At 42.2% G+C, this 18,116-nt stretch overlaps 1 protein-coding gene across 5 annotated transcripts in view; it reads right to left on the bottom strand.

Moving 5' to 3' along the window:
* The window catches only part of NAXD (NAD(P)HX dehydratase), a 53,271-nt gene that overhangs the window by 15,446 nt on the left and 19,709 nt on the right, over positions 1-18,116 (bottom strand). For 3 of the 5 annotated variants that reach the window (XM_040336216.1, XM_040336215.1, XM_040336217.1), the window contains exons 2-5: positions 6,765-6,915; positions 6,618-6,663; positions 5,617-5,705; positions 4,151-4,259 (exon numbers count right to left, since the gene is read on the bottom strand). In XM_040336216.1, coding sequence (XP_040192150.1) covers positions 4,151-4,259; positions 5,617-5,705; positions 6,618-6,663; positions 6,765-6,915 — 395 coding nt within the window. Of the gene's footprint in view, positions 1-4,150; positions 4,260-5,616; positions 5,706-6,617; positions 6,664-6,764; positions 6,916-11,938; positions 12,308-18,116 lie in introns of all 5 variants that reach the window. The other 2 variants (XM_040336213.1, XM_040336212.1) reach the window with 1 other exon arrangement.

Here is an 18,116-nt window from a genome sequence, read left to right as displayed (position 1 = left end):
TGTACACTGAGCTGCAGCTGCACATGCAGCCAGGATGACTGAACTCTTGCGCATGCTCGTGAATGGCATCATTCTGTGTCAATCAAGACGGACAAAGACCGATACCTGAAGGAAGCCAGGTAAAAGGTGCTGACCCCAGCGAGGGATCTTGTAGGTGTCGGACCATTAGAACAGAGGTAAGTATTACGACTTTCAGTTCCACTTTAACGGTTATTTTCCATAGCAATCAAATCAACTTCAATCTTTCATGTTTTCCACACTGCTTAGAAAAATAAACAGTTTTAAAGCCGATTGGCTGCTCTCTAGTTCAGACAAAGGTTGTCTGACACTTTAATTCCCACCCCCAATTGGGTATTTTAATAAGCTTTTAGGACCGATTCTGACAGGCACCAAATTCAAACATCTGTTAAAATATGATTTAGGACTGGACAATACAGAGAAAGTTCTTGGGCCCTGTTCACACTTGGGCAATAAGGAATTGCAGGCAAAATCAATTCTGCACACGATTCTAAATTGCAGCCAAACACGCAATGTGCATTTGGGTGCCATTCATCCTGAACAGTGCGATTTTGCTGAGATTGTCACACAAGCATGGTAAAATTGGCAATAAATGCAGCCCATGCAAGTGGCAAGTGAATGGGCTGACCTATGTGGAAGTTTGAATCATGCTTTTTAAATTGCTAGCAGGAACCTTAAGTGATATGCGAGTGGGGCCTTCGAGAAAAGGTAAGTGCACGTTTGAAAATAAAGTGTTGTCTTCTGCATGTAAATAGGCAAGTGATACAAAAACAAAAACATACCAAAAAAGAAAATTTGGTATGAAATTTATAGTATTGAAAATGGTACCTAAAACCTGAAATTCCTCTTACTGTTTTCTCGTTTCCATGCCAGCCAACCTACTGCTCCTCGGAGTGGTAAAAAAAAAAAAAAAAAAAATACAGAACTTTTCACAGCGTAGCACTGCTTGCATAAACAGGACATGCACAGCAGATTCTTCAGGACCCCCGAAGTTAGGCATTTCAAGAGACTTTGTGCCTCTTCCTTACACTTGCATTAGGTTTCAGACTCATTACTTTCCAAGCCATCCTCAACTGAAAAAACGTTGCTTCTCCAACTTTTTTTTAAGAAAATTCAGACCTTCCTAAATACAAACTGATCTACAGAGGTTTGGCCTATCCCATAAAAATGTATTAGGATTTGGCAACCTTGGATGGACTGCAGTTCGATTAACTTTTCATTACCACAGACATTAGAATAGTCACTTTACTGTGTACCTGCAAATCCATGCCCATCTCCCCTTTTCCACGCATTTCCACGCAAATTTGATCTGTTCCGCTGCCTGTGTGTGTTTTTTTGGTTGTTGCTGTATTGTTGTTCTCGGAGCATCGAGGCCTACGGGTAACTGACTACGTTTTGTACTTTTTTGTACTTTTAAGAATTTTAATAAATAAATAAATAATGCTCCTATTGCTTCTTGGCATATATAGGGGAGAGAGCAGTGTATGAATGAATTCAAGTGATTTTTTGTGCAAGGTTTGTTATTTTTCTCTCTGTTTTAGACTCTGTGCGGCCTAACTATAGGTGCCTTGGCACAGCTGTTGCAGTGTCTGTTCTTTATGCAACCAAAAAAATAAACACCTTTTTTTTTTGTAAAAAAATGTTGATTAGCTTATTTTTGCTGGCAGTTTTGCTTTATATGCAATAATAAAAAAAGGCAGGTACTTCCAGTCCATAAGTACTATATAAGCGCCCGATATTAGCAGCTTCCGTTTTCTTTTGCACCACCATCTCGTTTTTGGGAACAAGCCGTCACTTTGTCACTTCCTTATTTTCACAGCTGGCACCTGCGCAAATTCAGAAGGCCAACAGCAGACTGCTGTGAGGCCTCCTGGGATGTTAAATTGCATTTATGCAAGAAGCCTGAGGGTTACAGAATTCTTGCTTAGGTGAGAGTATTATGTGGTAGGGAGCACCACAGATAACATGGGACCTGCGTTTCAGGGTAGACTAGAGTGACTTACTTACCATCACTCTTCTCCAAAAGTAATCAATACCAGTACAAATGACAAACATTTTTGAAGGATAAGTTTTATCATAAATCTTCCACTTCACCTTGCTTCAATTTTATATCGGCTTCAAAAGGCTTAAGGCCCCTTTCACACGGACGGACCGTTCAGGTCCGCCTGTCAGTTTTGATGGCGGACCTGAACTGCCACTTCATGCATCTCTATGGAGCGTGTCGGATGTCAGCGGAGACATGTCCGCTGACATCTGACCCGACCTGATAAAAACAAACGTATGGGGATACGTCCCCATCCATCCATGGCGGATTGGATAAGATCTGATGAAAACGGACATGCTGTCTGTTTTCATCAGATCGCTTCATAGGAGACAGCGGTGGCCGACAAGCCCCTCCCCGCTCAGTGAGGAGAGAGGAGCTTGTCATCCTTCGGCTCAGCGGAGAACTGCGGACAGATCTGATGAGCTGGCGGGAGCAGGTGGACTCCGTAGCGACGGAGTGTGCCTAGTAAGAAAAAAGCCTTAGCCTTGTACACACGATCCGATTGTTGGCAGGGGATTGTCTGATGACAGACTGTTGGCCTAAATTCCGACCGTTGGTACACTCCATCAGACAATTGTTGTCCAACTTTGGGCCACAAATGTTGGATGGCAGGCTAGTAAATTTTCAGGGGACAACGGTCTGTTAGATTTTCATATCGTCTGTACAAAAGTCCAAAGTACAAACACGCATGCTTGGAATCAATGTTCACCAAACACGACATTAGCAGAAAGTGCTCAAAGGGTGGCGCTCAAGAGCCGAAATTCCTCGTAGTACATCACTACGTTTGTGTTGGTTGGCTGACAATTGTGTGGCGTTAGTATGCAAGACAAAATCCAGGCACATGCCCTTTTGACAAAAGTCTGACACACGGTTGGCCAAAAATCGGATCGTGTGTACGAGGCTTTAGAACCCAAATATGCTTGCTTGTGCCTAGCTGCCCTAACCTGCCTGCACATCAGATAAGACTAAATACAGCACTGTCCAGAGAAATTCTATTCATTAGCAATCTTTCCACGCAGAAAGTGAACTTTGTCAAGTATGTATCTGCTTCAGAACACTAACCTTAGTTTTAGCAGGTGCTGGCTCCACACCATCTAGGCGGGTTCAGACTTGAACACACTGTCTCTCCTACTAAACTCCCAAAGAGTGTTGACCTCCAAGCCTCTTGTACTTTATATCACTGGTAATTGCACCCGCTTAGCTATTCAAATCCAGTGCCATGTGTCTTTGTGGTTAGTCCTACGAAAGTAGGAAAAGCGACTAGGTCCTGAACCTGCCTCACCTTCTAGAACAGGGCAGCAAGACACACTTCAGGGGCCCCTGCAATCAAACTTTTTCTCAGGAATAATCCAGAGTGAAGACTGCAAGGCCAACTTTTTAAACCAACATCGTCACTTGAAGAACTAGGCAGGTTTTAAAATCTCTAAAAGAGATTCTCGTGAGGTTGCATGGTTTCTCAGGAATAAAAATAAAAGACCATGGGCTGCCGATAGTGATCTCCTCACATCCTATCCTGACAGGGAAAGGAAAAAACACTTGGCAGGTGAAGGTAGGGTGGGGCTTTTCATCATATGTGTGTGTGTGTGTGTGTGTGTGTGTGTGTGTGTGTGTGTGTGTGTGTGTGTGTGTGTGTGTGTGTGTGTGTGTGTGTGTGTGTGTGTGTGTGTGAGAAGGATTTTGGTTTCATTAAGTACAGTTTTCATGAGAAAGTACACTGTAACAGTATCTTACAATCCAGCAAGAGAACATCTCTTAAAAGTAGAACCTCACCCAAAACAGGAAGTTTTTCTCTACCCCCTACACATTTAAGCTACAATTTTTTTAGCTGCCGACTTTTACATTTTTTGTAGAAATGAATGAAGAACCCAACTGCATTAAACCGTAAAGCTGCATTTGTTACAGGCTATTTTATAGGATATAGGTAAAATCGAATATAGCAGCCCTTCTACTGCTGGCTGTCCAGCCATGTTCACAAGTGCATTGAAATTCAAGGATACAGCATAACATTTATATTATGTAGTTTTCCATATTACAGAAAGTGAATGATTTTCATGCCACAGGTCAGCATGATTTTATATGGGACAATACCTTTGCTGTTTCCAGTATAGAATCGTGTCTTCCAAGGCCGGGACCTATTACAAGTGTATGTAATCTTGGCAGCCAATTTTCAATTTCCTGTAAAGCATTTGGTTGATCCCTGTGTGAACAAAAGATTAAAGCTGAACTGAATTACATGAATAGGGGGAGAAAAAAAAAGAAGAAAACAAACAACGTATAGGCTTCTTAATGTTATTTTAGTTATATGTAAAATACACCTGATGTAAGTAATGTTATGTATAATTCGTAGTACTACATATTTGCTCATTACACACAGGCTATGCAAAGCTACACAGTGGTTGTAAATTGAGTGCTGTGCCCGGCTGCATGTCTTCTTTCCCCTCTTCCTAGTCTCACAGGAGACTCAGGCAGCAGAGGGAGACAGTAGTTCCTATTTCTAATTTAAAGCTGAGGTCCACACAAAAAGTGAACCTCCGCTTTTCTGAACCCCCCCCCCCTCCGGTGTCACATTTGGCACCTTTCAGGGGGAGGTGGGGTGCAGATACCTGTATAATACAGGTATTTGCACCCACGTCCGTGCATAGACTCCCACGGGAGTCCCGCCCCTTCCACCCACTGTCTTCTGGGAAACAAACAGGACCCAGAAGATAGCTAAAGACGCGCAGCACGACTCACGCATGCGCAGTATGGAATCGGGAAGTGGAGCCGCAACGCTTCACTTCCTGATTCCCTCACAGAGGATGGTGGTGGGGGCAGCCGAGAGACTGCTCGGCTTCGGACATCCTGGGCACCCTGGACAGGTAAGTGTCCATTTATTAAAAGTCAGCAGCTGCAGAATTTGTAGCTGCTGGCTTTTAATATTTTTTTTTTTTTAGGCGGACCTCCGCTTTAAATCCTGTGGGAAGGGAGGGGAAGGCAGGGCCAAGCTGCGCTGTGTGTGTGGTTGATGCATCTGCATGTGTGCCCCCATAGCACATGGCTTGCTTTGGGGGCATAGGCAGGAGAAGCAGAGTGGAGAGCACTGGCGGGATACTGCAGAAGAGTACATAAGGGACCACCACAATACAACTGCAGACAAGTATAACATGTTTTTTAAATTCAAAAGATGGTAGGTCCATATTCATTCGATCCCCCCATAGAGGGGAGTGGAGAAAAGACAGGGCGGTCCCTGCACAGTGTGCGGGGACCTCCCTGTCATCCGGAGACTCAGCGGGGATCAACGGAGCGATCCCCGCTGAGCAAGCGGAGGTTCACAGGGCGGATCATGACAGATCCGTCCCGTGTAAAAGAGGCCTAGGGGAGAGTGATTGGGAGGACATTAAAACGTGGCTCTGCAGCGTGTCTTTAGTACCCTCCAAATTGCCACATTTCTAACAAAGAAAAAGCTTTTTGGTGCTCCTAAATGTTACCCAAATGTGAACATCTAGACTAGAGATAATGGCTTACATACATGCATACAAAAACAAAAATACGGTTGTGTAAATTCAAAAACTTACAGAACTGGATGTACAATCAGCTCTGGACTGTATGACTTAATGACAGTTGCTGCATCTTTGGTACAAAATACGTGTGACAAATCTGCACCCTAAAGAAAACAAAGTTCAGATTAAAGTAGGCTTACGTCAGTCTTTAAAAATAAAGTAAATAAAAAGAAATACAATCTGAATGACTTACCCATAACAAGCATTACTGTACAGATCAGGCATTCTAAATTTTACATTGCCACAGTATTTCATCAGGAGGGGACACTAAGAAGTCCCCAGAAGAGTCACATTAGCCATTTGTATGTGGCTTTTCAGCACAGATAACAAATGTTAAAGAATGTGAGGCTGTGCTCACAATCATGAATACTGGCCACACAATGGATAAAGTCAGATGTAATGATTATTTGAGCAAAAGAATCACCGTCTTCAAAAATCATTTGCACTACCTGTCTGGTTTAGTAAACAAACAACTAAACTTTACATGTTTATTGCATACACTATACTTGTGTTTAAGGCCACTTTCACACTGAGGTGCTTTACAGGCGCTATTTCGCTAAAAATAGCGCCTGCAAAGTGCCTATCCTGTCACTCCAGTGTGAAAGTCCGAGGGCTTTCACACTGAAGCGGTGTGCTTGCAGGACATTAAAGGGCTTCCCTGGGGAAGGAAAAGATGGTCATGTGCCAGAGACCTTATTGGTCCTGGTGGTAAAAAAAATATATAATTATATATATATATATATATATATATATATAAAAAATAAACATTTTACTAAGCTGACTATTTCCTTTGCTGCTTCAATCATTTAAGTGAAAGATTGACTAAAAAATTTGGGGCAACGATCAACTGATTGTTTATTGTGATGTTTACCTCCAACCTATTGCTAATCCTTCATCTCCCCCTAAACAGTAACTGTTCTAACCTGAACACCAACAAGCTAAAAGTGCAACAACATTTTTTAATCACACAGACAAATAAAAGGAAAATAACCACATTGAAACATTCTTGGATTTACCACTTTGAGTGCTGAAATTGCTGCAAAGTATGGAGCTCCAGTATATCTGTAACAGGAAAGGGATATTACTACCGCAGTTATTTCATTAATGTCATTATGTTGGTAGCGGGAAAAACAAATAAAAAGCAGACCGAGAATCATACTCACTCTTGACAGCCTCCTACAATTCCAATCTTCCCATCCTGGCCCTTGTGTTTCTTAGAAGCAAGTGGAGGGATAACATTTCTCACCAGCTGGAAAATATTGTCCATGTCCTTTGATGGGCGTGTGTGGCGCAAGGAAAAGGCTCTCTCCAGAACTAAAAAAAAAATAAAAAGTTGTCATATTATAGTAAGTTGGGTATAACTGTGTATGCTGGCAAACTACTTAAAAATAAAAAAATAAATAAAAAAAAAAGCTCTGGCCTAAAAGCCTAAAGAAAAAAAACACACACACATTGTTTTCCTACTAGATTTTATAGAAACTAAAAAATAAAAAAAAATGTCATGAACATAAAGTATATAAACGTGCACGCTTGTAAAGACCCGATTGTTTAGGTTTATGCACTTGACTAGCCAGTAAAATCCAACCTGACTAGCCCAATTCAAGGGACCAGGACTGGGTATTTAGGTAAATTTACAACCAATGCTGGAAATTCTTACTTCCGGTAGCCAAATCCTACCTATACAACATGCTTCTAACTAACCCAGTTAAAACACTTGGTAAAAGTAAAGTATACATTCCATCTACATAGCAACAATTGTATTTGTTCAGTGGAAGAAGCGCTCTCCCTTCTTGGTTGCCAACCCCTTGGGAGAACACTGTAGAGATTTTTCCATAACCCCCCCCCCCCCCCCCCCCCCCCCCCCACTTTATTATTTTTTCCCCCAAGGTCCCTATGATCACCAGTGATGATGCATAAGGCCAGCAGAAGAACAATCTAGTTCCCCAAACTAGGCTCAGTTAAATAAACCGAAATGTTGTCACATCAACAAATATGGCCACTTTTTTCTTTCTTTCTCTCTCCCACCCCACCTTTTGCACCTAGTCATCACCATATGCATTTTTCTCATCGACACTTAATTTTATCACTAGATGTCCCTCAGACTTCTTTCCCTGGCCTCCGTTTGAGTCACCAACTCTTTGGCCGTTCTGGACCTGTTTGGGCTGCTGGGACATTGTGCCCCTAGGTAGGAGACATGACCCTTAATCCCTCTACTAACATTACATTATGTACTCCAGAGGTTGTATATCTTATACACCTCTTGGGTGAACCTATGTATATATTGTTGATGTTAATGTAATTCCTTCGTTTTTAATTTATAGATTGTCTCCTGACGAAGCGATATTAATCGCGAAAATGAGTAGAGACTTGAGATCTTCCATTTCGCGACCACAACTCCTCACCTGAAACTCCCCCCTCTCCGAGGGACTGCACGTCTGGTGATCAGTTTGCTGTCACGTCATATGTATTGTTTTATCAATATGTTGTTTTTAATTCTTGTCTTTTATACTATGTCAATACATTTTGTTAAACTTATTTCAATGATATACTCAAAACCGAGCTATCTACTTTACCAAGTACCGCTATAGTCCTCCCCGCCCACCTTCACTGTTGGTGTTTCAGGGTTTACGGGGGTTCCCTGAACCCTTAGACTATTCTATGGCTCTGGATCTGTCAAGTCCTGGCACCAGCAGGCAAGCATGTCCCAGATCTGCACAGGCTGGAGGAAGAAATCAAGAGTTTATGCCGCCATAAAAAGTAGCCCTTAACTCTGCATGTATCATCACATAGGGATCTTATAAAAATACCTTATAAATGTATAACAGTAAAAAATAAAAAAAAGTAGCATTAAAAAATATAATTAGTAAAATAAGACCCCAAACACACAGCATACACCTACATACATAAAACTATTGCAAAACATACTAGGCATCATCGTACATTTTAAGGCATTTATGTTGGAACACTCAGCATCTTGCAAATGAACGGAAGCTTAGGCCCCTTTCAGACTGGGGCGGGAGCCCCGGTGGCGGTATAACGTCGCTAAAAATTGCCACGGGTATCAGCCGCTAGCGGTGCGGTATTAACCCCCGCTAGCGGCCGATAAAGGGTTAATACCGCCCGCAATGCGCCTCTATAGAGGTATTGCCGCGGTTTTCAATGGGAAGGAGCGGTGAAGGAGCAGTATACACGCCGCTCCTCTCACCGCTCCAAAGATGCTGCTGACAGGAGATTTTTTTGGCTCCCGCCAGCGCATCTCGCCTCAGTGTGAAAGCCCACCGGCTTTCACATTGAGTCTGCAGTGAAGGAGTTTTTCAGGTGGGGTAGCAGCGCCATTTTTAGCGCTGTACCGCCTCAAAAACTCCTCAATGTGAAAGGGGCCTTAGATATACTTGGTACTTACGAATTTGTGTTATTTAATATACACATTTACCTGCAAATGTATACATTATTGTGTTTTTGTGTACTAAAATACAGCTTTTACTGAAAAGAAACATTTCAGACAGCGAACCACTATGCCATATACATCTTAATACCAGTATGTCAAGATTGTCTGACTGTGAATTGAAGAAAAGTGGAATGTACCACTATACTCTTTAGTTGTCATACTACAAGACCACATGATTTTTACATCATTTTGATTTTCCACGATGTAAAAAAATGGGCATTAAAAATTTAGAACGTGCTCAAATTTTTCACAACGTTTTTAACATCGTAAAAAATGGTCGTGTGTGGGCTTTAACGACATGAAAAAAACCTGCATGCTCAGAAGCAAGTTATGAGACGGGAGCGCTCGTTCTGGTAAAACTAGCGTTCTTAATGGAGTAAGCACATTCATCACGCTGTAACAGACAGAAAAGCGCAAATCGTCTTTTACTAACACGGAATCAGCTAAAGCAGCCCCAAGGGTGGCATCATTCGAATGGAACTTCCCCTTTATAGTGCCGTTGTACGTCACCGCGCTTTGCTAGAGCATTTTTTTTTCACGATAGTGTGTAGGCAAGGCCGTTTTAATGATCGGGCTGAAAAAAACGTTGCTTTTTCTAGACCATTAAAAGCGTAATTTTGTACAACCCGAAAAACGGTCGTGTGTACGCGGCATAAGCTCCGCAAGCAGAGATCACATGCACTGCATTCACACAATTTCACAGTAACCATGAGATAAAACAAAGTTCAGGAATATTCCTTTATCCCATTGTTTTGCAAATATATGTACACTACAAACTGTATGATTGTATGAAGAGAAATGCATCTGTACCAGGCTCTAAGTGTGAGGAGGAACGGCAAGCAGTAACAATGAAAGTGAACCCTTCTAAGCAGCTTATAAACCGTGTGATATTTCTGCACATAGCTTTAAGTGCTTTATTCCTCCCTTGAGGAGCAAAATGGCAGCAGGCCATAATAGAAACCCAGTTTGGGAATATTTTAATGAAGTTCCTCTACCTATGGGTAAAGCAGGTATGTGTGCAAAATGCAAGCAATACAACAAAGCTGCAAGGCCTGGTGGCCACAATTAAACATCACGAGAAGAGGTGAGGTTATTGTTTTAATTAAAAAGAATTTGAGTAGTTCTCCAACTATCCCTTATAAACCTAAAATCAGTTCCGATCTCACCGTTTTACTAACCTGACATCTTATTATAAACAGAAAAACGTAATTTTGTTTGCAAATATTAAAGATTCTAACTACCAGCAAGAATACGTCCTTATACTTAAAAAGCATCTGTTATTTTAGATCCATTGTGGCAGCATGTTAGCTGGCATCCACTCACCTGCTGCCGAAGTGTCCCTCACCTTCTTGGGTCACTGCTGCATCACCAGCCGCCCCATTAAAGTGAGAGCGTCAGTGAGTCAAATATTTTATTATTTATTTTCATGTGGCAACACTAAAGAAATTACACTTTGCTACATATAACCGTGTACATTTGCTGTCCCCTCAAAATAACACAGCCATTAATGTCTAAACCACCACTGGTAACCAAAGTGAGTACACCCCTAAGTGAAAATGTCCAAATTGGGCCCAATTAGCCATTTTCCTTCCCTGGTGTCATGTGACTCGTTAGGGTTACAAGGTCTCAGGTGTGAGTGAGGAGCAGGTGTGTTAAATTTGGATGACGACTGCCTTGCTAAAAAAAACGAGGGTAAAGGTGATGGACTGGAGGTGAAGGAGCGCAAGGTCTAACATCCACTAGCTCCGTGATGTTGTCATGGAGGAGTGATCCAGTGGCAATCTGTAAAGCTCTGGTGAACTCCATGCCCAAGAGGGTTAAGGCAGTGCTGGAAAATAATGGCGGCCACACAAAATATTGACACTTTGGGCCCAATTAGGAAATTTTCACTTAGGGGTGTACTCACTTTTGTTGCCAGCGGTTTAGACATCAATGGCTGCGTGTTGAGTTATTTTGAGGGGACAGCAAATTTACACTGTTATACAAGCTGTACACGCACTACTTTACATTGTAGAAAAGTGTCATTTCTTCAGTGTTGTCACATGAAAAGATATAATAAAATATTTACAAAAATGAGAGGGGTGTACTCACTTTTGTGAGATACTGTAGCTACTCACTATTCTTCCCCCAAGATAAAGCAGCATACACACCATTCGTATTCCATTTACATCCCACCTTTCTTATACAACTCACAAAACACATACACCAAAGCAAGTCACGCATGCATGTTCAGTTTTTTTACCCTAGCCATGCGACTTTCAAATTCCAGAACCTAAGTAGGCAGCACAGCAGAGGTGGGTCTTAATCTGGACTTTGACAGAAGTATGCCTTCTGTACAACCAGGACCTAGTATCTAAAGTGCCTCTGCTGGGATTGATTTAAAGTGAAACTAAACCCAACTAAAACCGTAAACTTAAAGAAAAAACAGGTTACATTCCAAGAACATGCCAGGAATGCAACGTCCCATTGGTTGTGTCCTCAACTAAAACTGGAAAACCATCAAATGGCTGGTGTCGTAATTGATCGCATGTGCAGCACAAAGGCAGTTGAAGATCAGAGTCCAAGATGGCAGCTTCCGTGACTGAAAGGGGCAGGAAGGTTTAGCTCCGCTTTAAAGATGACCAAAATCAGGTTGCCCAACCTTAAACTTAACATAACCTTTGTAGCAGATTCATCACAACAAAGGATTTGGGTCACAGAAGTCCAATAACTTTTCTTACACTGTGTCTCAAGAGGGGGGGGGGGGGGGGGGGGGGGGGACTATGGGTTGTTTGCATCAGAAAACATTGTCCTTTTATTATAGTCCACAATTTTTTTTTTTTTTACGAGCAATATACAAAAGTGGACATTACACATCTGCTTTTACAAGGCGACTTGGACATCTTATACCTATAGGAGAAGAATAGGATGCTGTAGTATTAAAGTGCATTGTATCCCCAAACGTTCTGACATCGCCTCTGCGGGGGCTGAGAACATTGCCAGGCGTAGTCATCTGAGATGTGGCAGAGGAGATGCCATTTAGCATTTGTCCCAACATCTGCAACATTTGGATCTCACGGTTGTGCTCAGCGTCTCTCCTTTTCTCCTCTACTTGCAGTCTCTGTTCCTCATATTTGTAGAACTTCTCTTCAGCATCCACGCTTTGCTGAAGGAAGCGCTCCATCATTTTGTCCAAAGTTGGGTTTGAGTGATGTTTTTTGGACTTTTTAAGCTGAGGTACCTGAGGTGGATTTGAATTGGCATGAATAGTCTTATAACCTGAGATTGCAAAAAAAAAAAAAAAAAGAGGGGGAAATTATTATTTTTTTATCACAATACATCCAAGATTAATTCCAAAAAAAAAGAAAAAAGAAAAAAAGAGATGCAATAGGAAATTACTGTTATAGATATATAAATGTGTCAGAAAATATTTATGCCATCTTGATAGATAGAAGGAAGGGTGAGGAAAGGGTTACTCTGCAACACCTTTTTCACAGTCTTTCAGGACAACCACTGGGGAGAGGGCACTTTTTACCTAAAACAAATGCCAATATACAAATAACACAGTACAATTTCAATAACACCTTTGTTAAACAGATAGAAGAGCTTAATCCTGCAGGGCCTTTAATATAAGCTGGGAATTCAACTATCCGTGACAACATTTTGGGCATACCTTGTCTAATCCACATGGAAGAATCGATCACTACATCTCTAAAAGTGAACAGAATTCTCCTACTCCAGTTTTAGTTCTAGATGAGCCAAATGGGTTTCCAATTACCAGATCATGGGAAGTCTTTTCTTTTTCACTGGAAGGATTGTAACAAAAAAAAAAAATTCTATTTTTTTTTACAAATCTATGAATATTTTAAGATGGCTTAGGCAGGAACCTGTGGCTTTTGTACAGCCCATTTTACCAGGAAAAATGGTCAAGAATGTATCCTTCAGTGGAAGAGCATTAAAGCTTTCCTCTAGGTTTCAATTAACTTTCTCCCTGGTGGCAGAAGAGAAGAGGATTCTGTAGGACAACGCTGGATCCACTGGATGAGCGAATGTCTGAAACGTTGCAGAACCCAGTAAGTATAAAATAAATGGAGAGGATGAAGATCGGCTTTAAGCAGTGGCTCAGTATCATGATCTTCTAGTTTACCCTGTTGTGCTTAGTGAGAGACAAGGGATCAGTTAACACTTCATCCTCTAGGCTTCCCCCCCCTCCTACATTTAGGATTATCTGAATTTGAATCCCGATACTTATTAGTGGTAGTAGCTGCAGGTACAGCTGAAGTAATCGGAGTGCCTGTGGTCCGAGTTACAGGGAAATTTGTAATGAAACTTTAAAAACATACAAAACGTTTGTTTAGTCCACAAACATTAGAGGTCGACCGATATATCGGCCGATTTTTGGCACTTCTTAATTCACCAGCATCGGCCGATTGTTTTTTTTTTTTTTAAAAAGCCGATTTACTTCAGCGCAACTTGCAAATAGCTTCTGTATCATAGAAGTCATTGCAAGTTGGAGCGACCTGTCCTCTGAGCAGCCTGCCAAGTGTGAGAAAAGATACAAGGTTTCTACTTATCAATGAACTGAACTCAGTGTGTAGAAGTTCTCAGTTTAACCATTTAAAGACTAAATCTTTTCTGACACTCGTTGCTTACAATTAAAAATCCACTTAGAACCCCCAAACATTATATATTTTTTTTAGCATAGACCGCCTAGGGAATAAAACAGCGGTTGTGCAATATTTTATGTTGCACGGTATTTGCGCAGCGGTCTTTCAAACGCAATTTTTGGGGAAAAAAATACACTATAATGAATTAAAAAAAAACTAAACCAGTAAAGTTAGCCGTTTTTTTATTTTATTTTTTCTTCATCCAAAAGTTTTGATTACCTGGTTTTCGTGCCTGCTTCCCTTACCGAAGATGGTGGGGGCAGCACCCGAGGGAGCGATCGGCTTTAGGTGACGACATTGCGGGCGCCCAGGACAGGGAAGTGTCCATATATTTTTCGGCGAAACTCGGCTGCTTTCACACTGGAGCGGACAGGCGTTGATGGTAAAACGCTGCTAGTTTTAGCAGCACTTTACCCATCATTTTTGCGGCGCTATTCGGCTGCTAGTGGGGCGCTTATAACCCAGCTAGCGGCCAATGAAGAGGTTAAATGCGCCCATGTAGCATCGCTGCAGAAGCGCTTTGCAGGCGCTTCGGTAGCAGTGCCCATTCCTTTCAATGGGCAAGAGTGGTGGAGGAGCAGTATACACCGCTCCAAAAGTGCTGCTTGCAGGACTCTTTTTTTTTTTTTAAACGTCCTGTCAGCGCACCGCTTCAGTGTGAAAGCACTAAGGCGTTCACACTGAGACTGCAGGGGAGCCGTTTTGCAGGCACTTTACAGGCGATATTTTTAGCCTAAAAATCGCCTCAAAAACACCCCAGTGTGAAAGAGGTCTAACTGTTAGATTTTATGAAATGAAGGGGATTTTTTTTTTTTAATCAGCCTAACATATCGGCCCAAAAAAATTGGCGTCATATCGGCCATCGGCCAACGCAATTTCTAAATATCGACATCGGCCAGAGAAAAACCCATATCGGTCGACCTCTAACAAACATTCAAACCACTTTACCTCCAATAGGTAGAAGATTGTTTAGCAATAAACACCTTGAGGGGAATTTATCAAAACTGGAGCGGCTGTGCATGGCAACCAATCAGCTTTAGCATTCATCCCCAGGCCCAAATACGGTGCTAAACTTTTTTTAATTCAGATTTTTCTTTATTTTTATATTACTACACTAAACCATAGTAGTATTCTGTGCACTGTTTAGCTGCAGCAGCTTTTAGCCTCTCAAAGTTTAGCAGACCGCCGGTGTTCTGTCAAAAAAGCCAATTCACTGAGATCTCCAATTACGCCACTTCCATTTACTGTAAAGAATCAGTAATTGGAGATTTAGAGGAATTGCTGTTTTGACACAATACCGGCAAGCGTATACAGTCCGGTACACGAAGAGTTTGTCGTTTTGACAGAACAGCGGCTAAAAGAGGAAAGTTGTTGCCGCCCTGGAGGCTGCCATGTTGTTGGTTAGTATTGGGCAGACTAAATGTCCGCTCATAATATTGTGTACTGGAGTGTGTTGGGTCAAAACAGCAATTTGACTAAATCTCTAATTACTGATGCTTTACAATAACCGGAAGTGATGCGATTGGAGATCTCTATTCATTGGCTATTTTGACAGAACACCGTCAGAGGAGGTTGACAGTTCATTTGTGCTTTCTGTCCGCCACCTAAACGCTAGAGCCGCATGCACTGGGGATAACCTGTGTGCATGGGATCTAAACAGTATGTATAAAACAAACTTTTATGCCCATATTATGAATGTCAAGTACTACTGCTGGAAGTGTCACAGTTTAATGGACTACTCACTCAGCAAGCCTTGAACCCCACAGACTAAACATGTCAGTTCCAGATCAAAATCCACTTCCAGTGGCATGTGACATCACTTCTAGGCCAAATGTCCCAGCAGTCATTGGGATGTGGCATTCAATATCTCTCATTAAGGCCCCTTTCACATTGGACCTGTAGCCGCGGTGGCGGTATATCGCCGCTAAAAATAGCGGTGCTATACCGCCGGGATTGTCGCGGGAATCAGCCGCTAGCGGTGCAGTATTAACCCCCGCTAGCGGCGGATAAAGGGTTAATACCGCCCGCAATGCGCCTCTATAGAGGCGCATTGCGGGCGGTGTTGCCGCGGTTTCCCATTGTTTTCAATGGGAAGGAGCGGTATACATGCTGCTCCTCTCACCGCTCCAAAGATGCTGCTAATAGGAGTTTTTTTGTCTCCCGCCAGCGCATCTCGCCTCAGTGTGAAAGCCCTCGGGCTTTCACATTGAGTCTGCAGTGAAGGAGTTTTTCAGACGGGATAGCAGCGCTGTACCGCCTGAAAAACTCAATGTGAAAGGGGCCTTACTTCAGGAGAAGAAATGGAATCCCAGTACCAAGACATATATGCCATCCAAATGGAGATGTAGCCTAAAATGAGAAATAGGACCCTGGAGAAAACCTACATTTAAAGCACTAGTCTGACAGCTGCCCAGGAAATCTAAAATGAGCAGGACCCAGGGAGGTAAGTGGTTGCTGTAACTTTAATACTATGTGGACACAAGAACTGAAGACACTTTCTCTGACAGGAGAAGAATTCATCTATCCAATGGTTGTCTTGTAAAAACAGTGGAAAAAAACTAAAATGTGATCAGTAAACACTCTGCTTTCATAAAAGAGTTCAGGAATTCTTCGTCTTTAAAAAGGGGTTGTAAAGGATTCCCCCCCCCCCCTAAATAGCTTCCTTTACCTTAGTGCAGTCTGCCTTCACTTACCTCATCCTTCCATTTTGCTTTTAAATGTCCTTATTTCTTCTGAGAAATCCTCACTTCCTGTTCTTCTGTCTGTAACTCCACACAGTAATGCAAGGCTTTCTCCCTGGTGCGGAGAAAGCCTCTTGAGGGGGGAGGGGGTGAGCAGGCAAATCAGGACACTCTCTACTTTGCAGATAGAGAAAGGAGTTGTGTGTTAGCAGGTGTCCTGACACTCTTGCCTCTTGAGGGGGGAGGGGGCGAGCAAGAGTGTCAGGACGCCCACTAACACACAGCTCCTTTCTCTATCTGCAAAGTAGATAGAGTGCTGACTTGCCTGCTCGCCCCCTCAAGAGGCTTTCTCCACACCAGGGAGAAAGCCTTGCATTACTGTGTGTAGTAACAGACAGAAGAACAGGAAGTGAGGATTTCTCAGAAGAAATAAGGACATTTAAAGGCAAAATGGAAGGATGAGGTAAGTGAAGGAGGACTGCACTAAAGTAAAGGAAGCTATTTAGGGAAAAACATGTTTTGCTTTACAACCCCTTCAAGTCAAATTCTTAGGCTTTCAGCTCAGTAATAATTCTGCACTTTTACATAAAATATAGTATGACAGGAAACACAAAAATTATTACAGAGCCAATATTGATATTCAAACAAAACATATCCAGGAAATAAAAAGGAGGATGACTTTTTGAAGAGATAAGATTCAAAACATCACATTGGGAGTTATTTACGAAAGGTAAATGCACTTTGCACTACAAGTGCACTGAAAGTGCAGTCGCTGTAAATCTGAGGGGTAGATCTGAAATGAGGGGAAGCTCTGCTGATTTTATTATCCAATCATGTGCAAGCTAAAATGCTGTTTTTTAATTTTCCTTACATGCCCCCCTCAGATCTACAGAGACTGCACTTTTCCAAGTGCACTTGTAGTGCAAAGTGGATTTCCCTTTAGTAAATAAACCCGAGACTTCTGCATGAAGATTTTTTTTTACATTGTCTTTTGTATGGGGGGGGGGGGATGATGGTGTACACAAGCCTTAGGATGGCTTCACGCTGATCCGCTGTGCTTTAACCTGTGGTATTTGTTTAGCTGCATTTCCCTAAAGACTTCTGTTATGTCCCTGAAAGTGAACCAAAAAAATCTTGCAAAAAAGATTTAGTGCACTTTCAGCAAGAGCACCAAAACTGCAGGACATAATAGAAGTCTATGGGAAAGAGTAGGTGCAATGTGCTGCACCCATGCAGTGAGCAAAGCACAGTGGATCAAACTATGGGGGCCATTTACTAAAACTGAAGCACTGAGTCTGGTACAGCTCTGCACGATAGCCAATCGGCTTCTAACTTTAGATCGATTTGACAAATGCTGGAAGCTGATTGGTTACTATGCACAGCTGCACCCGATTCGGTGTGCTCCAGTTTTAGTAAATCTCCCCCTTTGTGTTGTGTAACAGTTACTGAAACACACTCTTTGCATTTATTAGCACACTGATGAAACACTTATTTAGGAATGGTGCGACAGCGAGCTCACCTCAATGTACAAAACAAGTGGCCCTGCACCTTTGCTTTTCTCCATACACTGCTCCACATGGGGCATAGATGGTTGATGTATTTTACCACAACACAAGGGTGTGAAATGGGCCCATGGGGTCAACTCTTCATATGTATGTCAGTAGTGATAGGTATTGATGGAGGCATGCTCATACACCAGCATAGTTATGTTTTAGGGACGTCTGTTCAATCTTTCAATCA

The sequence above is a fragment of the Rana temporaria genome, chromosome 2 (assembly GCF_905171775.1).
Source record: "Rana temporaria chromosome 2, aRanTem1.1, whole genome shotgun sequence".
Classification (NCBI taxonomy): domain Eukaryota; kingdom Metazoa; phylum Chordata; class Amphibia; order Anura; family Ranidae; genus Rana; species Rana temporaria.
This window is presented reverse-complemented; position numbering and strand designations above follow the sequence as displayed.